The 23,500-nt window shown below is 43.3% G+C and overlaps 1 protein-coding gene across 1 annotated transcript in view; it reads right to left on the bottom strand.

Moving 5' to 3' along the window:
* LOC107160715 overlaps nt 1–23,500 on the bottom strand; it is a gene marked incomplete at its 3' end in the record, with an annotated part of 116,588 nt that overhangs the window by 44,496 nt on the left and 48,592 nt on the right. The window contains 2 exon segments of the mRNA XM_048797566.1: nt 15,204–15,317; nt 16,441–16,590. Of these exon segments, the coding sequence (XP_048653523.1) occupies nt 15,204–15,317; nt 16,441–16,590 (264 nt within the window).

Here is a 23,500-nt window from a genome sequence, read left to right as displayed (position 1 = left end):
AACCCATGTCTGTCTGTTCCTTGATCTATTTGTATTGGTGCTGCTATACCTTGTTCTTGTTTTTCTAATCTTTTTCCTTTCCTAAAACCTTGTCTAGTCATAATAGTGGGTGCATTTTGGTTGATGTTATTTGTTAATGTCAAACCTAATTGATCTAGGACATCTCGTCCCCATAAATTTACGGGAAGATGATCCAATACATATGGCTGTATAGTTCCTTCACATCCTTCAGGATCCTTCCAATCTAATACCATTGCACTTCTATGGGGATTAGTCGCCACTCCTAGGCCTCGAAGCGTTTGAGTGGCTTGTTGTAATGGCCAATGTTTTGGCCATTCTTGACGAGAGATGATGCTAAGGTCTGCACCTGTATCCAGTAGCCCATTAAATTCATGTCCTTGAATATTTAGTTTTAGCATGGGGCGAGAATCTAAATTTAAAGAAAGCATAGCCCAATCTACACCTGTGGAGCCTAATCCCTTGGAACCTCTTTCTACAGTACGACTGGAAAATTTATCATGTAGGCTGGGTATTATTAGTAACTGTGCTATTCTATCTCCTGGTGAAATTACTGATATACCCTTTGGAGAACTGGCTATAATTTTTATTTCACCTTCATAATCGGGATCAATTACCCCAGGACTTATCATAAGTCCTTTTAGAGTAGAAGAGCTGCGTCCCAATAATAAGCCTACTGTTCCTTTGGGAAGAGGTCCTTTCACCCCTGTGGGAATGATTTGAACTCCCATCTCTGGAGTTAGTACTGCTCTGGCGGAGGCGCAGATGTCCAACCCTGCGCTCCCTCTGGTTTGTCTGATGAGGGATCTGATGGACAATGTGTCCTGGGCACTACCCTGATGGGGTTGCTGGGTTCCTCCAGTGCTCCGTATATTTGTGGTTTTGGGCCCCGGAGCATTGGGCCCCCCTGTCCATTTTTTGGCAATGGAGCCCGATGCCTTTCTCCACGATATCGTGGATAAACACCTGGTCCTTGTTCGTTTTTTGATAATGGAGTACCCTCTATGGTGGTTTGAGAACGGCATTCATTAGCCCAATGTCTCCCTCTACGGCATCGTGGGCAAATACCTGGTATTCTACTCCTTTGATACCTAGTTTTGTTAAACCCTCCTCCAATGGGGCAATTCCTTTTAAAATGTCCTGTTTGTTCACAATTGTAGCATGTTCTTGGCCTGGCATCTAAAGCCTGTTTTACTGCAGCTGCCACAATTTGCCCTTGTTCATTAATGTCTCTGGCATCTAAAGCCTGTTTTACTGCAGCTGCCACGACTTGCTCTTGTTCATTAATGTCTCTACATAATTTAATATATGTGTTTAAATCTTCATGTTTCCATGGTCTAATGATATCTCTGCACCAACGATTCGCTTGCTCATAAGCCAGGTGTTTTAGTAATGGCATTGCTTGTTCTGTATTCCCAAAAACTCTGGTAGCTGTTTGAATAAGCCTATCTACAAATTCAGCATAAGGTTCATTAGCTCCTTGTATTACCTTAGATAATTGACCTTGTAAACCTCCATGTCCTTGTAAAGTCTTCCATGCCTTAATTGCATCTGCAGCAATTTGTGCGTATACACCAGGATCATATGCAATTTGTTGCTGCTGATCCTCATAAGGTCCCTTTCCTAACAACATATCTAGATTTCTCTGAGGATAACCAGCTGCTGCATTTCGCCTAGCCGTCTCCTTGCAAAATTCCTCATTGGCAACCTTCCATAACAGGTATTGTCCTCCATTTAGCACAGCTTTACACATATTAGCCCAATCTGCTGGCGTCATGTTCAAGTTGTTAATGGATTCGACCATGCTTACAGTGAAGGGTGCTTGAGGACCATAGGTTGTTACAGCCTCTTTTAGCTGCTTCACTGTTTTGAAATTTAAAACTTGGTAAAATCGCTGCCCTCCTGCCTCAAATACAGGGCATGTTAATATTTGAGATCTTGTCTCAGGATCCCAACTATCAACTGCGGGGGTTGGGGACCTCCCAGCATATGGAGGTGGCCTTGTTAGTTGGACACTTACGTCCTCTGGTGATAGAAAGGTGTTAGTAGCAGTCTCCTGTTGTAACTTTCCCCCTGATGGCTTTTTCTGTTTTACACTTTCTTTCTCTGTCTGACTAGCTTGAGAGGCCTTCTCTTTTACTTGAATCTTTTCCTCTGTCTGACTAACTTGAGAGACCTTCTCTTTTACTTGAATCATTATGTCTTCTTCTTCCTCTACCATTGTCTGAACTGAAGGCTTTGGACTAAGCAAACAAGATATGAACGTCCACAATGGCAATGTGCCAACTGGCAGAGTCCCTGGGCTTTTCTTTTCTATTCTTTTTAAATCTTCACCATGATGGTTCCATTGTGATATATTTAACAACTCCTCCTTAAAAAGCCATGGGCTACATTTTTGTATTGTATCAACGTATGCCCTGATTGTTCTTGATTTTACTGAGATGCCTCCTTCCTCTAACAATTTACTTAACACTCTTTCAGTTTGTTTTTTACTAATTTCTGATCCCGTATTTCTACTATAATACAACCCAACAAGATAACGCCTAACAAAACTGAAACAGAGTGAAACAAAATTGGAACAACACAAAATCATTATAATAGCCTCCTGAAATGTCCATCCGTCCTTTCTCCCTATCTGTTCCTCAGATGTGAGCGGTTTTTCTTCCATCTTACACATCTCCAGGGACAGGCAACTTAAAACAAAAGTGAAACAAAATAACAAAAGAAGAATCTTAAAATGGCTACCCATCCTCTTGCCCTGCCCTCAGGGGCGAGCAGTTCACTTACCCTCAGTCGCTCCCCGTGCGAGCCACCAAATGCCGCAGTCTGGCTGGGCACAATCAGGAGCCACTTGTCAAAAGAAACTAACTTTATTTTTAGAACCACACACGCCAAACAAAACAGCCTCTCAGGAAAAACCCTCAGAGCCTCAACTGCCACCACCGGCTTTCCACAAGCCTCTCTCTCCCACACAAGCTTCTCTCCACCTCCCACAATCCTCCTGCTCTTGAGGCCGATTGGCTGGGTCACGTGGGCGGAGCCAAAAAAGTCCCCCAATGAGCAGCTCCGTGGTCTGAAAGGGCAGGGAAACAGCCCAATGAGCATCACCGCAGAGGAGCCAATCAGCTAGATGTTGCTGGGGCCGAGGAGCCAATCAGCTAGATGTTGCTGGGGCCGCTGTGAGCCAATCATCAGCCGGCAGCTGGAAGTTTGCTGGCAGCTGGAAGTTTGCTGGGGCCCCTTCGGCTGTGGCTCTCAACATGTTAACACTACAGGAACATGGATTTGTCCACCATGCCTGAAACTCGGAAGCCACACCATATTCTGCTGCTCAACACTCTCTAGGTAGCAATAGAGGGACCAGACAGCCATGGTGCCTGGGTCCCAAGCACTTTCGTTTCTCTGTTTTTGAAGGATACTTTTAAAAAACACATTTTATTTTTTAGAAGTAATTGTACACAATATATTTATTTATTTATTTTTATGTGGTGCTGAGGATCAAACCCAGGGCCTCTCACATGCTAGATGTGCACTCTACATCTGAGCCACAAGGATACTTTTATTGACCCGATCCATCAAGATCTGTGGGGTTTGATAAATAAAATATTCAAAATGTCTTCAGCTTAACTACAAGGGCTAGAGGATGCTGGGGAGAGATATAGGGAAGATAAACAGTTAAATTAGATCAAAATGAAAACACACTGCTCCATATTCTTGAATGTTAGTTGGAAGCATTAAAAACATACCACCAACCACAGGATGCTCAGTAGTAATTATGGAGAAGCTCCAGCCATGAACCCCACTTAACCCACAACAGCAAGTGCATTTCTCAGGAATGCCCATATACCCTGAAGATTGTCCCTATTTATGCAACTTCACCACTTTTATCCATGACCATTGTAGTCTTAGTTTAAACCACTTACACCTGCTCTCCCTGAACTTTCATTCCAAAAATGCCCTTGGCTTTCAGGGTAAATGGGTCTGTTTCCAGGTGGGATGGAGCTTCTGGAGTGTGTCCCCACACCTGGTGTTTCTGCAGGAGCCTCAGAAAAGGAAGATGGTTGACTTCATATCAGAGTCTCCTGAGGTTTGGGTCAAGAGATAGTGACCATACTCCTCCCTCAGGTACCTTCAGTTTCCCTGGGGCACATCAGGAGGAGAGAGTCATGGACACACACAGAGAATGGGCCACAAGTCCTCAGTTCTGGCTGCACCTCAGTGTCCACTAAAATGCCTCACAGGATGGGGCGAGCATGCAGGGAGGGTGGAGGGAGGGAGCCTCCCTATCTCTCTAATTCAGAGATAATTCTCTAATACAGGTCCAATATTTTATGAGTGCTCAACCTGATAATGACAGGAAGGCTTGAAGCCTTTCTTCAAAATTATAATGAATTCAGTGTCTGAAACCTAAGGAGAGTGCTTTTGTGCCCTTCATACTACAGTGTGTGACACTTAATAAGCCTCTGAGCCTTGGGAAACAGCAGCTGGCAGTGTGGAGACTGCTGCTGTTGCTATTGTTGCTATTTCCTTTATTTCTTTTTCTTTAAAAAAAGACCACCTTTTCAAAAGAAATTCAAAAGCTACACTATGGATAGATTCATTTGAGCTAGGAATGTCATTTCTTAATTAATAAATAGCTGGGGGTGTTTCATGGTTGAGGAAGGCAAAACTCTTAAGCCCTTCAGAGCATTTCCTACAACCATGCTGCACCTGTGAGCAGACACAGGGACAGAGCATCTGTAGGAGATGCTGACCCCACCATAGCAGCCTGGGAAGTGGGCTGTGATCAGCTCAGGTCCGGGAGAAGCTGCAGGTCCTCTGTCCAGGGCTCTACTCCACACAAATGCTTGACAGGCTCCCCCTGTGGTAGATACAGGGCCCAAAAGGGGTCATTCTTCCTGGTGGCTGGATGCTCAGAAGCACCAGGAGTCATGTGAACTGTGGCTACCTGAGAGATGGCTGTTGGCATCTGCAGGAACCTCACTGGAAAGGCTGGGAGGATGGATGACTGGGTCCTTGTATTGGATCATGATGTGACTGAGAGTCCCCTGCTGAGCAGAGACCAGATGATTTGTATTCACTTGGAATTTCTGTGTTTCCAAACATAACCATTTTGAAAGGTCCAGTCAGAGCTTCTCAAAACAATTTTGTCTCCACACTTTCAGTTATGTTTATTCCAGGGAGTGGCTACCTGTCAAAGGAGCCTTCAATGTTATTGAAGTGCCCCCTGCTCTTTGCAAAGGCACCATGATAGGTGGCCCCTGGATTTCCCCTGTGTGATCTCCAGTCTCCCAGGACATCCCTGACTTAGGCTGTGAAGGAATTTAGTCCAGAATAAGCATCTGACAAAGGTCCATGCAGATAAGATCCCAAATCCAGAACTAATTCCAAAACAGAAAAAGTGTCTGGGGTAGCCAAGATGCTCTGTCTCACCCAGGCCCAGGGCAGTGGAGTCAGTTGACTATGAACTGAACCACTAAATCAATGCAAAATAAATTAATGTCCCTCCTTCTGAGATTGTTATTGTGAGATCTTTCTGTCACGGTGGTGAAATATTACCTAACAAAATAGGCCACCAACTGTCAGTCCCTATCAAAAGTATTATTCCTGAAGCACATGTACCTTTAACCAAATTCACTAGTGCTTTCTTGTTGAGTTGCTTATTGAAGAAAACACTTTTTTGGAATTTCTTAATTTTCATTCTGTGTTATCATCCTTAGAGGAGAGAGGAATTATGGAAAACAAGGTGATAACTCATGGCTGGATATCAAAAGAAAAACCTAAAAATGAAAATAATAGTTTCTAAGAACTTATTAAAGTAGCTTGGACTTTTCGAGACACTGAGGGAGCCGGACCAAGATACCAGGGCTAGATGTAACCTGACGTGGTTTGCAGCCCTAAATGCATCAGTCTCCTCAAATACCACTTAAACTCAGGATGCTGCATGTCCTCTGAAATGTAGGTCTAAGGCCACACAGTTTTTTTTCTCTCCTATGTGTTTTTATTGGAGAAACTATGATAATTTTAGTAGCAAGTCTAAGAAACTATAGCAATGCTTCCACAACTAATATATATATATTCTGAATGTTGGAGCTTAATTGGTTATTGAAGTAGCTTCTTGTAAGCAGATGGTACACAGGCCCCAAATGGCTACAGTGACTCCAGTCATTACATCCTCTCACACATGTTCCAAAAATAAAAGTAGAACAAATCTCTTCACCTTCTCTGTTGTCCTCTTCTTGCCATGACCTTACAGGCTTCTTCTTCATGTTTTAGAGGGATGGAGGGAGCTCACTATGCCATTCCTTAGGACACAGGTCCTCAGGGATTAGTCCCACCTAGATGGCCTCATTTATCCCCCATTCCCCTCTCATAGCTACTGTCTCAAACACACCCACACTGGGTGGGAAGTCTACATGTGACACTGTGGGGCAAAATCACACCTTAAGTGAGGTCTTTGGTGACTTAGAGAAGACAAGGATAGAGCAAAGCCAGGCATCCAGTCCTTGAGTACCAAGCACAGAGAGGGCTTTCCCACAGCTAAGCCCCTTCCACATGTCCCTAGTCAGATCAGAGACCCCTCCAAGTCTGTAGGGCTCCCTGTAGGTGCTGGACACTTTCAGCCATCACTTCCCTGGTGTTTCTAAGATGAGGCTCTTTTTTTTTCTCACTGTGGGCCTGTCACACTCTGCTGGTCACTCTGGGACAGTGCACCTCACAGGGCTCAGATTCTGGCCCCAGGAAGCTTCACTGGGACCCTTCACTGTCCCTCATGGAGCTGATCCTATGCATCCACCTCCAGGACCATCTGTAGGGAACACAGACTGGATCCTCCTCCCAATAATCCACATGTTGTGTTGAGGTAAGACTAACAGACAATCCAGAATTCAGTAAAGATGTCTGTCACATGGGCTAAGGACTGTCATCCTCATCAGATGCCAAAGGTGTGGCCTTAGAGAGGCTCCGGAGGAGCAGGTGTAAGGCAGGGATTGAGGACCTCAGGGCTCCTGGTCTCCACCTGTCAGTGCAGCCTCTTCTGCCAAGGTGAAGAGATCTATACCTGAGCTATCCCATGTGGTGACTATTAGCCACACATGGCCTTTGAGATTCAGCAAGGAAAATAACCAAATGCAAATAAAATGTTGATTGTAAATTTTAGTTTAATCTCATTTTAGCCAATCACTGTGGCTAGTGTGCAGCACGTGAGATGGCACAGTTCTCAAAGCAGTATGAACACAATCACCACGGCCATCAGCATTCTAATTTACAGGCACCACATGTCCCAAGCCACTGTCCAGTGGCATCCCTAGGCACCATGCTACTGGTCCGAGGCTAACATCACCCTCAGTTCATGGCAACTGAACCACAGTGGATCCTGGGACTTAAAGGAAAACTTGGTGAGGTCAGCTGCTCCACTGGTCTGTTGGACTCAGTTCAGGAACACTTCCAATCCCCATCTGCTACCATGGATTTTGAATGTCCCCACAGGCCCCAGAGTTAAAGGCTTGGCTCCAGGCAGGTGCTGTTGGAGGTTCTGAGGTCCTTGAGGAAGGGGGACCCCTTGGGAGGCCATAGGCCCTGGAGGAAAGGGGATCGTGGTTACCCCAGGATCTTCCTCTTCCTGCTATTCTTTGTTTCCTGGTTCCTGAGGTGAGTGGTGCCCCCTGACCTTGGACAGGATCCTACAGAACCAGAGCCAAAGAAACTTTTCTTCTTCATAAGTTTATTTCCATGGTATTTCCTTAATGTGAGTCTGACCAACGAGTCCTTCAGTGTCAATGGCAATCAGCATATGATGGTGATTCTTGCAAGGTGAGAGAAATCTCAGGTTTTATGAAGGTGAGTTTTGATACGGAAGGTCTCAAGAGCTGAATGAAAAAACAAAACTTTTCTCACCTTCCAGATGTTTCCATGGGTTCCTCCCTTCATTTCCCCCCCTCCTCATCCCACTCCTTTTACACCTTGGGCACAAATAGATCTGCAGTGATATTTAGGTGGTCATCAGGGGAAGTGGCCCTGGATGGACTGGAGATGGCCCCGTGGAGTGAGGGAGTTCGAATCAGGGTGGGCTGTCATAACGCGAGGCCACACTTGGCCACTGCAGCATTTAGTTGGTTCCCAGTTACACACTACACTGTGACCCAGGCCAGGGGCCTCACCTGAGGACAACAGAGGGGATTACCCCATCTTGGACTTTCAGCCTCAAAAACAGAATTAAACCTCTTTTCTTTACTCAGGTTAGGTGTCCTTTTTAGCGACAGAAATCTTAGTAATAGAATTTCTGCTTTAGATTTTAATATGAACTTTAATGGAAATTGTGGACCCTTTGGAGCTTGAGAAAACTTCTTCTCCTGAACTATCACCTCCTAAGTGTAGTGGACATTCACAATCACATCAGCTGTGACACTTGCTGAAAAGCAGGTCCTCACCCAGGAAGCTGAAGGGCTCCTGCAGTTCTGCATCTGAGCCATGCTCACCCTGTTTCTGCTGCTGCTGCTGCTGCTGCTGCTGATGATGATGATGATGAGTTCCAGGCAGATATTTGAGTAGCAGGGAAAATAATGCTGTTGAGTGCCACAGCCGAAGGGGCCCCAGCAAACTTCCAGCTGCCAGCAAACTTCCAACTGCCAGTTGATGATTGGCTCACAGCGGCCCCAGCAAACTTCCAGCTGCCAGCTGATGATTGGCTCACAGGGGCCCCAGCAAAATTCTACCTGCCAGCTGATTGGCTCCTCTGTGGTGATGTTCATTGGGCTGTTTCCCCGCCCTTTCAGACCACGGAGCTGCTCATTGGGGGACTTTTTTTGCTCTGCCCACAAGACCTAGCAAATTGGCCTCAAGAGCAGGAGGAGTGGGGGGTGGTGGAGAGGCTTGTGGGAAGCCGGTGGTGGCAGTTGGGCTCTGAGGGAATTTCTGAAGAGCTGTGTGTTGTGGCGTATGTGTTCTAAAAATAAAGTTCATTTCTGCTTGATAAGTCGCTCCTGAATTGTGCCAAGCCAGACTGCGGCATAATGCTACATCCCCAATTAATTGGTTTTGCTTTTTGTTTTGTCATAAAGAATTTTTCAATGAATTGTGCAAGAATCCTGATATACTGCTTGAGATTTCTTCATTTTCTGTGGACTCTACAACTTAATAAAGCTTTCTGGCTATGATTCCAAATTAGAGATGGCACTGAGGGTCACATATTAAAATATCCTGGGCCCTGCCCTTTCTGAGGTATTTCAAGTGTCAGGGAGCAGTGACCACACTGGGAGATCAGCTTTAACATCTGTGGTCACCATGGCTTCTGGAAGCACAGTTCCAAGGACCTGTTTCCTCTATGCCTTCTGTGGAGATGCTTCATGAGTTGCCTCATCTCAGAGTGAGAATCCAAATAAAGAATATTCCACACCAGCCATTGAACCTGCAGAGAGAATTGGACCAAGGGAGGACTTGGGATCACCTGTTAGGTGCTGAAGGCAGCTGAGGGCATCAGCCCCACAGCTGGGCTCCCACACAGGTCTGAGGAACACATGGCCAGCAGCCTGTGCCTTCAGTGGCAGGTGAGCTCTGCCATCTGGAAAGCATCAGGGAATCTCCAATTTATAGCATTTGCTTTCCTACATATCAAATGCCAGAGTTTTTCAATTATTGTTGCTTGGACTCTAACTGTCTACATTAAAATAATTCCTGCAGGGAATTTTTTTGTTCTGACCTTTGCAGGAGGAGCAGAGAACCCCACGTTTCTACTATCAAATGTTTAATGCTACAAAAAAATAAATAAAAAAGTCTAGATGTTTTCTCTAGTACGTGGATGCTAATTGCAATAAGGTGGGAGGCACTAGAGAAGAACAGTATTACCTTAGACTAGGCAGAGGGAAGTGAAGGAAGGGGAGGGGAGGGGATGTGGGGATAGGAAAGAAAATAGAATGAAACAGACATTATTACTGTATATATACATGTGACTGCATGACCAATGTGATTCTGCAACATGTACACTCAGAAAAATGAGAAATTATACCCCATCTATGTATGATATATCAAAGTACATAAATGTATTTTACTGTCTATGTGTAACTAATTAAAACAAATAAAAGATTAATAAAAACTTTACAACGTTTATTTTTTTTTCTTTTTCTTTGACTAACTGATTCCACAGTGTTTGAAAGAATGCAGTTTAGATTCTCATTCCCTGTACTTAAGAAAAGTTTCTGTTTGGAACTCACAGAGTACATTCTTTGCAAAAAGTTCTAGCAGTTCTTATAGTCCACACCCTCAGTTTTAATGGTTATGGACATATTTAAATCAGGACGGGCACTTGTGTCTGCCCTGCTGTGACAGAGGAGAGGACATTCTGTGCACAGTGTGTGGGTGGAGGACACAGGGGCATGACTTTGGGATTTTGTCCCTGAAGAGGAAAGCTTTCTCTCTGCTTCCTGAGTGCCGTGTGCACAGATGCTTTCCTCCTCATGCCCTTCCACCGTGATGTCTTGCCTCACTCAAGCCCAGAGATTCTACCAACTGAATCACTGAAACCAGGAGCATGAAATGAAATTTCCTGCCTCTGAAATTGTTCCTGTCAGGTCTTTCTGTCACAGTGCTGAGAAGCTGTCTATTCAATGGGCCACCAGCTGTCAACCCCCATCCTCAGGGTCATCCTTGATGCACATTTGCCATTAGCACTTTCCACTCTGGTTTTCTGTAGAGTTGCTCAAGAAGAGACCAAAGAGAGAGGATCCTCAACCATCCCCAGCACCTGTGCAGAGACCTGTGCCCACAGGAGAGAACAGAGAAGCCCCTGGGAGGGCTCCACACTGAGGTCATCTTCACCCTCACCACTGGTGTCTCAGAGAGCCTGAGGGCCTCATGGCTAGAGGTTTACACCTTCTGTGGAAGATGCACACTAATGGCTGGGAAGGAGCAGAGCATCTATATGTCTAGAATCTGTGCCTTCTATTGCCACATGCCCAGGGTATGGAAAGACTCACCAGATATGAATGATTAATGTATAAGGTGAGGAGTGTGATAATTAGAAGATTTTATGATCACACAATGTATGTAGGTATAGAAACCTCATTTTGAAACACACAAGTGCATACAATCACTAGAAAAATAAAAGAAATTAAGAAAGCTGTCATTTGGACTCTCATTCTCTGGAATGGCTCCTGAGGATGCCAATGTAAGAAGTGGAGGACCTCAGGAACCCTGGTCTCCATCTGTCAGTGCAGCCACTTTCCTGCCATTTCAGAAGCCTCCAGAGCCAACTCTGGACCTCAGCAGCTGAACCAACCTGGGAAGGACCTGAGGCCACCCAGCCTGATTATCAGTAGCTGGGAGGTTTGTGCTCTGAGCTACAACACCAAGAACAATCTAGTTAACCATTAGACAAACACTGGCCAACAGAGCATTGTGCTTTGATGGAGACAACTATATACAGTGTACAGTGTGGTCACTGTTAGCAGCAACAGACTACTGGGCCGTGAGATCAGAAAGTGCAGATGGTGGTATTACTCTTTCCTCAGGTGTCCCTTCTGCCCCTTCCTTACAGTCCTCCAGAGACAGCAGTGAGGAGCTCATGAGTCCATCTGTTGTGTTCCTGTAACCTACTGGGCAACATCTCTCTTTTATTCACCTTAGGTTTCCTGATGCACAGACTCAAGCATTTAAATGAGCTGCTTCAGTTTGCCCTTTTCTTTTACCTCTTCAACCCTGACACTTTGTTGTTAAACTTGTTAGGATATTTTTAATTTTTAAAAAATTTTAATTTGTTATTCATGACAGCAGAGTGCATTATACTTCATATTACACATAGAGAGCACACTTTTTCATATCTCTGGTTGTACATAAAATATATTCACATCATTCTTGTCTTTATACATGTACTAGAAAATAAAAGAAATTAATAAAGCTGTCATTTGGAATCTCATTCTCTGGAATGGCTCCTGAGGATGCAGGTGTAAGGGGTGGAGGACCTCAGGACCCCTGGTTAATGATGTCCATCTAATTCCACCATCTTTCTTACCCCCTTGTCCCCTCCCTTCCCCTCTCTCCCCTTTGCCTTATCTAGAGCTCCTTAGGGTGTTTCTCAACTCCAGAACTTCCTGGGTTTTTTTCTTGTTAATATGATTTACATCTCTTCAATGATACTGTGATTTTTTTCCACATAACATTTTCCTGATTATCTTCTGCTGTTTTCCTGCATTTCCTCTTTATAGTTGACACATCTGTAAGGAAGACATTGGAAAGATGATGTCCTGTTACTCTGATGTATTTTCCTGTTATGGTTGTTTCTAAGGATTCTTTATTCCTTTGCATGGCTCATGTTTCCTTGCTCATTTGTGTGCCTTGCCATCTTCTGTTGAAATGCAGACTTTGAACTAAACATTCACCTGCCCAGTCTTTGGATTCTGATGTTGAACACCCTCACTAATGATCAGGGCTTGCTCTGAGGATTGGGATCTGCCCAGGTATAGTCTTCAGTCTGTCCTAAGAAAGCTGGTTCCTGAGTGTGTGCTTCCAACTCCAATTTTCCTTCACACACTGATGTTTTAAGTGAGCTGGCTATCCAGAAACTCCCATGCCAGTTTCTTTAGGGCCTGGTTGGGCTGTGTGTTACCTGATCCCTTTTCCTTCATGCAGTGGTCATATAGTGATGCCCACCACTGCTGTCAATAGTTCCCTCACCTGAGGTCTGAGCCCTGCACTTGTCCCCATCTGAGTTCTGAGTCATGTGATAGAGAAAGCAGTCCACCAGGCAGCCCACAGGTAAGGTAGAAAGTCCCAAGTTAGTGCTTCTCTATTCTCCTTGGCCATGGGTGGGATCAGGGAATTGGGCCTTCTCCCAACAGTGCTAATTCCCACAAGATGGGGTTGGAAAAGGTACACAAAGGTCCAGGGTGATTCCCACTCTAACTCACATGGTCTTTCATGGCTGGGCTTTCACTTTTATTTTTTGGTAGAATTTGGTATGTTATCAAAAAATTTTATCACATTTTCTCTTCACTTTTAATTTTAATTTTTTTTTTATTTTTTTAATTTCCTTATGGAAAAAATTCCCAGAAACTCTATTTAACTAATGTTACTCTAACCTTGTCATCTACTAAAAAATATTCATTGATGAAAATGATTTAATATATAAAAATTTATTTATTGAGACCATTCTTTTGAATTTGAAGTATTAAGTTTTCTAACTCCTCTACAATGTTTTCTTTAAGATACACTAAAAAATTATATATTTTAGTTTTTATTGTATTCATCATGGGATATATTTGGTTGGAAGTGGAAACCTTCACAAACACAGTATGTTTTTGTAAGTGAAATTAGGATAATTTATTTGTTTAATACAAACCTTTTTATTTCTATCAGTCTATAATAAGAATCTTGTTCGTGGATCACTATAGTTAGTAGATAACCATTTAAAACATTTGAATTACAAGCATAAAGGCCCTGCCCTTAGCCTGGAATTTGGGGTCACCCACTGTTGGTCATGGTGAGCTTGGCTTTGACCATCATCATTTCCCTAGGGTTTTCATTATTTTAACCATCTGTGTCTGTGTAGTATCTAGATGTGTCTAGATATATCTAGATCTAGAAGTTTAAAACTCAGTAGCAAAGTTGGAATTCATATATTATATTCAGTTTAAAAAATGAACTTCCACTTTCACTTAGGATGTAACAGGCCTCAGCAGACCATCAAAATCACTGCACTAAGTACAGAAGAAAATAACCATAAAATAATCACTTTACAATCAAACTTGTCACAACAACCAGAAGCCATGAAAGAAACAAAATTAAGACCTACAAATCCTGAGACAGTTTAGGCCTTTCAACTATTGTTTTTTGATCCTGCTTTAATATATTGAATGTGACTGACCCCAGGACTATGGCATGGTACTGGCAGAGGGGCTGCCCTAGTGAAGAGGACTTGACTGAGCTTTGGGAGTTGCCTTGAGCTGTGAGGTGGACTGATATGGCTGAGTCCTCAACAGCAGTCTGGGTTTCTCCTGTGGGTATTTGCTAAGTTCAGGGATGGCAAAAGTGGCAGGATGCCAAGTCCTCATGGGGCCTCCTCTCCTGTGATTCTGTACTGACCATCTCTGTGTATGTCACAGACATGGCCTTGGGCTCCTGTATGTCTGCTCATGCTCCCAGCTCAGCTTTGCTTCTTGGTCAACATCATTTCTATCTTGTGTGCATTGTCCCTCCTGAGTGACCATTCTCTCTGGAGTCACCCCTAAGTCTATCTTCTGGGAAAGATCAACTGGCAGGAACATGTTCCCACCCCACTGGGTGGACTAGGATAGTGGAAGAAGCCCATTTGGACAGGAGTTTCACTGACCCTTGAGTTAATGGGCCCCTGGAGTCTTGCTGGATGTATCATGACTCATTGAGGCTAAAAGTGGACAAGGACAACCTGAGTGCCTGGCAGGATCTGTGAAATTTGGCATTCTTTCTGAGAAAAATAAAGAGTTTTCATCTAGCTTTCTATATAAACCACGCATCACCAGTGTGAACTCCCCAGCCAATGATGGCCACAGCAGGTGTTGAGCAAGAGTTGACCTCTACCCACACACCCTTTACCTCCTCGTTCAGAGCTATGGCCCTAATAGTAATACTATTTTGCTTCCTTTGAGCAACAATTGGCTCACAGGTTCTTATATCCATGCGAGTTTTGTGGAATGTGACATCTACTTTATATCTTTAATTCTTCCACACTCTGTTCATTATTCTTGGATATACCCATGGAACTCCCAACACTTTTTTATTTCCACCATCTGTGACTGAAACTGGTCAAAGGTATAGACCTGAGGCATCCCTGGGGTGAACCTGGCTCTGCACTGAAGAGGGACATGGGTCAGAAATAGAGGAAGGGCTAAGAAGGGTGCAGGGGAGGAAGAGTCCGGCTGGGTGCATATGACTTTTACATCAAAATAAATGCAAAAGAAAAAAAATGATTTTGTTTTGACACAAATCCATGTTGATTCTGCCCCTGGTCCTGGTGAACATACTTGATGGGCACTAGGAAGGTGCAATAGGATGAGCTGTCACTCAGCCTCCTCTTCCATCAAGTGGGTTGATCATAGGCTCCTGAAGACCCTTCCTTCTCCCTTCTGCTCCTGCTGTGTCCATCTGATGGGGCCCAAACACAGGCCTGAACCAGACCTAGGAACATGTTCCAGAGTCCTCAGCTACACCCTGTTCACCTGCTAGAATCTTCCTCTCCTACAGGCAGAGAATCTGCTGTGCTGTTCACCTGACAGGCAGCACACATGTGACAGCTGGGCCACCCAGAAGGGAGGATGTGTTCAGGGCTGAACCTGTGAGAGGAAGTTTAAGAGCTGCACACAGAAGTAAACACCAATGTCCTCAGCCTCCACCTTCCTGAGGTTCAGAATGAAATCTGACCCTGACCCTCTGCCACTGAAGTTGTCTCTGAGACCTAGAGACAACAGTAATTCCTAGAGGTCAGAAGCTGTGTGGGCTGACCTGGCTTCTGCAAGAATCAATGCAAATAAGTATATTCATCTGTCTGTAAAAGGTTCTGTTTGGACCTGCAGGAGGTGGATGATGACTCTACAAGGCTGAAAGGCAGGAGGGAGGAGCCAGGGTCATCACAGTAACACCTGTGGTTCCTCAAATAAGAGATAAATGGAAGGTTATGCAACCATTATGAGCCATGTTCATGATTTCTCTTCCAGCCTTAATCTCAGGCTACTGTGGTGGTGGTGGTGGTGGTGGTGGTGGTGGTGGTGTGTGTGTGTGCATGTGCATTAGCAGTGATGATATCAGAACTGGTGGTCATCAGCATGGCCTTGCCCATCTCTATTTGCATCTCAGTCAAGAAGCCAGAAGCCTCAGAAGGAGAGAGTCCATGATGCACCCTAATTCGGGGCTGCAAGTCCACGATTCCCTGAGAGGGCAGCAGGTGCAAGTCCAAGTCCAAAGGCCAAAGGATTTGGGGTCAATATCCAAGTCTGATGGCAGGAGAAGCTCATGCTCTGGAGGAGGAGAGCTTGAGAAGATCAAAGATGAGTGTCCCCTGATTCTCCTGCAGTCTGCACGGCCCAGGCCATTGAGCTGAGCCTCCTACACACAGGAAGGGTTTCCTCACTCAGTCCCCTGAACATGACACCCACCTTCCTGGACATGCTAATGCTCCAGGCATCTGTCCATTCAGCCCAGCTGACACCACGCAGTGTACTTCACAGAATCATGAGAGAGCTACACAGAGGAAACAAATTTTACCCTGGATTATACCAGGAAAAGGATTGTCTTCTCTGAGTTGCTGGGGCTGAGGAAAAGCAAGGGGACCACTGGAAAAAGAATCCTCCTTCTTCACCTCTAGGAAACCCTCCCAGTGACCTCAGAGCCTGTGACTCTGAGCTGTGCAATCAGCAGGTGGAGGCAGCAGGAGGAGCAGCTGGGGTATCCCAGCCTCACACTTCTGCTCCCTGGGAGGTTTTTATCATGGCCTGTATCACTGTGGGAGGGGCACTGTAGTCTTGTTGACAGAAATAAATGGCAACATCTTCAGGCTCCAGGTTGCTGATGTTGAGAGTGAAATCTGCCCCTGATTCACTGCCACTGAACCTGGAGGGGACCCCAGATTGCAAAATGTTTGCATATGTGATGAGGAGCTTAGGAGCTTGTCCTGGTTTCTGCTGATACCAGTGTAAATTATGCTAATGCCCTGACTGGCTCTGCAGATGAGGGTCACTCTGTCTCCTTGTGATGCAGACAAGGATGAAGGAGATTGGGTCATATGGAACCTGACATTGAAAAACATTAAATAAATAAATAAATAAATAAATAAATAAATAAATAAATAAAATCACCACATCATTAATTATGATACAAGATGCCATCCTCCAAGGGACAGGCATCACTGACCAGAGGGGGATGAGCAAATCCCCAGTACTGTTCTCCTTATCTGGGAAGCAGAGCAGCAGGAGCCCCAGGAGCTGAGCAGGAGCCCTCATGGCCATGCTGTGTCCTGAAGGGGACTGACTCTTGCACAGAGTGTGAGCAGCCTCTTAAGAAGTCCTCAGGGCAGTGGGCTGTGCTGTGGGCACATGCAAATCAGCAGGGCTGGGCAGGGCTGGGCACAGCTGCAGGTGCCCATTGTCCCAGTTCAGTTGAGAGCAGCAGAGATGTGCCAGAGCAGAATATGATTTCACCTGGAACACAGAGGACACAAACAGAATACTCTCCTGTGAGGAGTCACTTATTGCTTTATTCATGATCCAGGAAAGGTTTTTCTTGTGTCTCCTGTGGACATTGTTTTTTCTTTTATTACTGATCTTAGGAACAGGAAGAAACTAAGGGAGAAAGAGACATTTTGTGCTTAGGATATGAAAAGAGCTCTGAAGCAGGAAGAAAGTAGAATTTGTAAACTCTGTGATGCTGTTTAGGTTTCTCTGGACATTGGCATTAGTGGACAAGGAGGCCAGGGTGGGATGAAACCCATTATGATTCTGCCCTTCCTGCCTCAGTGTCCCCAAGACACACTTAGACATGTGGTGGTTCCTCCCATCCTGAGAAGAGCAGGCAAAACCTACACAGGCTCTTTCCTAAGTGTCTTTCTGGAGAGGTTAGAGTAATTTTAGAAGTAAGTTTTAGTTCCTTTCATGGCTCTAGTGAAGATGGAGCTCAGCCCATCCTGGGCCTCTGTGCACTGAACAGTGACCTTATAGATGGCTCTAGAAATATTCTGATATAGCTACTGAGGCTACAAACATAGAAGCAATGAATGAAATTAAAGAGCCACTCCAAGGATTATGAGACCAAGAGCTCACTTAGTTCTGGTTAACTAAGCATGCCTCTCTTGTGGAATCTGAACACCAACATCACTATACCACTGTTCTGAGACCTTGGCTGATAATAAAATAGGGCTGGTAGAGGATCAATATTCCTTTCCCTTGATTACATCTAGTCATGCAATTAGCTAAGTTGCATGTTTTATAGACTACCAGATATTTATCACTCTTTCTCTATATCTCACATTTCCAATAATTAGAGCATAAGAAGATTGAACTCAGGCCTGCAGGCCATAGCAGGAACCCTCCTGATGAATCCTGCCTATGAAATCTGTCAGGGGGCTATCACTATAATACAGGACATCTGAGGTTGAAATTAAGCACCAAACATCCTTTTTGATGCCACATTCACTAAAGGTTAGGATATTACCAATGAAACGTCCAGGGGTCATGGCATCCTTACATTATTGTCTTTTGTCAATTCTAGGAGACCAGTCTAAAATATATCCACTATTTCTAGACACTTTATGTTGCACTGACAAGATATTTGCAGAATTCATCCAAATTGTCAAATACTTTTGAAGAATGATTAGGACAGTAAGGTATCGGTGGATGTTCTGGGGAAATGACTGGCTGCTGGGAGCCATTAGCCAAGTAGGTATGACAATTTCCTTGCCAGCGTACCCCATGTTGCAGTGACATTGAATGTAGGTGACCTTGCTCAAGGACCAAGGCGGATTAGGGTGTTCCCGGTTTAAGATAATCGTGTTTAGGACGTTCCCAGTTTAGGTTCCAGGTTTAAGGTTTAAGATTATTCCTGCTGGGAATAGGGCGTATCCTGCTGCCTGAGTTCCCCTTGAGTTCTCACGGGATTCAGAGTATATTTTGGGAGACAGAAGCCCAGTGGAGGTGGATTTGGGCAGAGAACGTGGATTTCCCCAGAACGTGATTGTAGACGGCTGGTGTGAGTTCGGGAATAAAGAGTTGCTGTTTGAATCTACAAGCTGTGTGGTGGCTCGTGATTTTGTGCCCAGCCAGACTGCGGCAACTGGCTTGTTCTGACAGTCCAATTTTAATAACTGTCCTAACGTATGGCATTGAGTCCCAGGGGCCAGTATAATTGGCTGGTCTAGGCTCCCCATATGCTGTATTTTCCTCAAAAGATACCCTTAGACAGCCAGCATGCTTTTCATGGGGCCAACATACAGGTAGCTGGCCACTCTAACTAGTATAATTAAACCCAGTCACATGGACGGATGGTCCATTCCACATTGTAAGTTACCTTAAAGGTGGACTTGGGGAAATGGGGCCACAGAAGTCTCTTTATAGGTTTTTCTTACCTGAGAGCTGGTGAAGCCTACATGGCTGTCAACTCTGTAGTTGGATTTACCTGCCTGTCAGGTTTTTCAGCTGTTTCCATGATGACAGTTTTGAATTCCATCCTTTGAAATCTGATTTAACTTACTGAACCATGTGCAGCAGCAGTAAGATTGTTAGTATCACAATTAAAGAAAAATGTTTGAAATATTTTGTGAGATTTAGTTTGGACATGTAGGTCCTGCTTTTCCCCTTTTTTATTTATTAAATTGAATGAAAACCTGGCAAAAGTCATAGTATCATTAATCTTGAGGTATAGACAATAGTTTGATATAGTACATTTATTTTAATAATAAGAGATATCTGATCTTTAGTTTGGCAGAAAACTTGGCAAGAATCAATTAGGAGCTATGTCAGGGCCAACATTATTGAGTTAGAAAAAGACCATGGTAAATAGAGACTTAATTTTTATCAAATGCATAATTTGATTTTGACTTTAACAGAATTATGAAATGAAGAATACAAAAGTTGTATATAAAATTTATATTTTGAAACCAGATCTAGATGAACTTATGATTATCTTAATTTGGAATGAGGTAAGAGAAAGAGTTTTAACTTAGGAGAGGCAGCCTTTACCAGGGGTATGAGAGATATATACAGACACCTTTTTAGAATAGGAAGTACATATGTTTAATAAGCATAGGAAAGATATTCTGTTTTTGCCAATAATAAAAAATGAAATAGAAAAATAAATAGTCTTTACTTACAAATCTATGAAAAAATTGTATTATTATTAAACCAAATGCTCATTTAAGTATGGGATTCAGTACCTTAAACATTGATGGCAAAAATAAGTCAACGTATTATTTAGGACAGTGATGTAATTTAGAATTTTATGTGGGGATTTGTGGAAGATGGCGGTGAATGGAGTGCATCACCCCCGTGTACCACATCACTGTGCGGGTGAATGATGAGTTAGAACTTCCAAAAGCTATCTTGTTAGGAATTTCCAGCAAAATTGGGGTGCACCAAAACCTAGAGGAAGGATTTCCATCACCCGAGGATCGGTTACTGGGGCTCAACTGCGAGCGATTTGTCCGCACAGAGATTCAAGCTGCTTATTCTGTGGCTTGCCCCACTGCTGGAGACTGCGGCATGCACCAGGAAATGGCGAGCTAGCAACACAGAGATACGGCGCTGCTGATTTTGCGGGCTCCTGTCGTCTGTGCCCTCACTGTGCTCAGTGCTGAATTCTGGGTTGGAGACAGGGGAAGCAAGTGGTCCAGTTCTGTCCTGCACACCAGTCAGACCACCGAGGAAGCCAGCGGCCACCAGCTTGGAAAGCTGACGTCACCATCGCCAGTTTTTGACTGATCTCAGCTCATTCAGTGATAGAACAGTTCTGTGACATTAAGACCATCTTCCATACAGCGGGGAAATCACATACAATCTCTCCCCGGCTTTCCGGGGCATGATTAACAGAGTGAGCGTGACTAGAGGCATGGGGAAAAGGCAAAGGCACCTGACCCCCAACACCTCCCTCCCTCCAGCGGAGAAAACGAAACCTGTTTTGCCAGCTCTAAGAGGAGGGGCTAGCGGAGGGAATCAAAACGATAAGGTGCCGGTTCGCAAAAGCTGCACTCCACGTCCAGGAAACTGCAGGCACAGAGTGTAGTTTGAGCTGCCGAATGGTATCACACGGGATAGACCTGGCTGACAGGAGAAGCCAGGGGACTAGAAACCAGGAATTAACCTAAGCTAAAAGGTTTTGAGAGACACCAGTGGGGGGAGGAGGGAGCAGCCTCACACAAATTGTTTCCTACAGCCAGAGGGAAAAATCTTGGCCTGGAAGGCACAGCACCACCTACTGGAAGCAAAGAAAATAGAAGCATAACAGTGTCCCTTTTTTCCTTTAATTTTTTTAAATTTTTTTTTAATTTTAACTTTTTTTCTTTTCTGCAATTATACTATTATTATTTAAATGTAATTTCTATTTTACTGCATTTTATTATATTTTTTTATTATAATTTCCTTTTCTTTTCTATTCTTTTCTCTTTCTTTCCTCTCTCCCTCTCTCTTTCTTGGTTTGCTTCCTTACCTTTTCCCTATCTTTCCTCTTAAGCATGACCACCCAGATTACGTACAACTTACTAAATGCAAATAGATGAATACTGTGAATAGGTCCATAGTCCCCCTAAAACCTTAACTACCCCCAAGTACTCCTGTCTATTCTCTTGTTAATATCTGCCTGCATTTGAGCAACCCCCCAAACAAGCTAACATATACTAACCTCCATACCATCAAAGCGCCCGACCTCAACATAAAATCCTAAGTTCAAACCTCAATTCTATACATGCCATCAAATTCTGTAGGCCTCTAATGAAACTAATGAATTTACCTTAAATCACAATTAAATCCAACATCTCTAAACATTGTCTCCCAACACAATGGAGAGATATTGGAACTATAAAAACCAAAACAAATCTAAGGAAGAAAACAGAAACACAGGAGTCAAACAGAGTTGGAAAGCAACGTGAGAAGCATGAAAAAACAAGGGAAAAAAGGATTACAAACAATGCAGGACAACTTAAATTCACAGGAGAACATAGAGGCTTCAGAAAAATGGACAGAGAAAGAACTCAAGGCATACCTAACTCACATAGAACGGAATCTTAGAGAAGAAGTTAGACAGCAAGTCCAAACAATGAAAGTGTACTTTGAACTCGAAACGAATGTATGAAAAATGATATGTCAAGAGTTTTGTAATGTTTTGAATAACCAATAAAAAAAATGAAAATGAATTAAATAGGCAAATTCAAATGGCAAAGAACGAGCTATCCCAGGAGATAGAGATTTAAAAAAAAAAAATCAAACAGTAATCCTAAAAATGCAGGAAACCATAAACCAAATTAAAAACTCAAACGAGAGTATTACAAATAGACTAGATCAAATAGAAGTCAGATCATCAGATAAAGAAGACAAAGTGTATCAACTTGAGAAGAATATAGTCAACACAGAAAGGATGCTAAAAAATCACCAGCAGTCTATCCAAGAGATATGGGATGTTATAAAAAAACCAAACTTGAGAGTCATCGGGATAGAAGAAGTTATAGAGGTTCGAACCAAAGGAATGAACAATCTATTGAATGAAATAATCCTAGAAAACTCCCCAGATATGAAAGATGGAATGGATTGTCAAATCCTGGAAGCCTACAGGACCCCAAACATACAAAACCATAATAGACCAACTCCAAGACACACAATTATGAAGATATCCAACATGCAGAACAAGGAGAGAATATTAAAAGCTACGAGACAAAGAAAGCAGATTACATTCATGGGTAAACCAATTAGGTTAACGGCTGATTTTTCATCACAGACGTTGAAAGCAAGAAGATCCTGGAACAACGTATTTCAAACGCTGAAAAATAATGGATTCCAACCAAGAATACTGTATCCAGCAAAATTAAGCTTCAGATTTGACAATGAAATTAAAATATTTCATGATAAACAAAAGTTAAAAGAATTCGCAGCCAGAAAAGCAGCACTGCAAGGCATTCTGAGCAAAACACTACAAGAAGAGGAATTGAAAAACAGCACCCAAAACTAACATTGGGAGGTAACTCAGTAAAGGGAAGAACAAAAAATATAACCAAAGAGGAAAAACTAGCCAAATTAAAATAAATAAATAAATAACCATGACTGGAAGTACAAACAATATATCAATAGTAACCTTAAACATTAATGGCTTAAATTCACCAATCAAGAGACAAAGGCTAGTAACCTGGATTAAAAAAACAAATCCAACAATATGCTGCCTTCAGGAGACTCATATGATAGGAAAAAAATACACAGGTTGAAAGTGAAAGGCTGGGAAAAATCATACCACTCACATGGTCCTCGGAAGCAAGCAGGAGTGGCCATACTCATATTGAGTAAAATCAACTTCAAACCTAAGTTAATCAAAAGTGATAAAGAAGGCCACTATATACTGTTAAAAGGAACCATCCACCAACAAGACATAACAATTATCAATATGTATGCAACAAACAATAGTGCTGCAACGTTCATAAAACAAACTCTCCTCAAGTTCAAGAGTCAAATAGACCACAACACAATAATTATGGGTGACTTCAACACACCGCTGTCTCCATTGGACAAATCCACCAGACAAAAGCTGAATAAAGAAACTATAGAACTCAATAACACAATTAATAACCTAGACTTAACCGACATATATCAACCATCATCAAGTGGATACACGTTCTTCTCAGCAGCACATGGATCCTACTCAAAGATAGACCATATACTATGCCATAGGGCAACTCTTAGTAAATATAAAGGCATGGAGATAATACCATGCACCATATCTGATCACAATGGAATGAAACTGGAAATCAATGATAAAAGAAGGAAGGAAAAATCCT

Source organism: Marmota marmota, unplaced genomic scaffold (genome assembly GCF_001458135.2).
Source record: "Marmota marmota marmota unplaced genomic scaffold, marMar, whole genome shotgun sequence".
NCBI lineage: Eukaryota > Metazoa > Chordata > Mammalia > Rodentia > Sciuridae > Marmota > Marmota marmota.
Note: the sequence above shows the minus strand (reverse complement) of the source record. Positions and strands in the feature narration are given on the sequence as shown.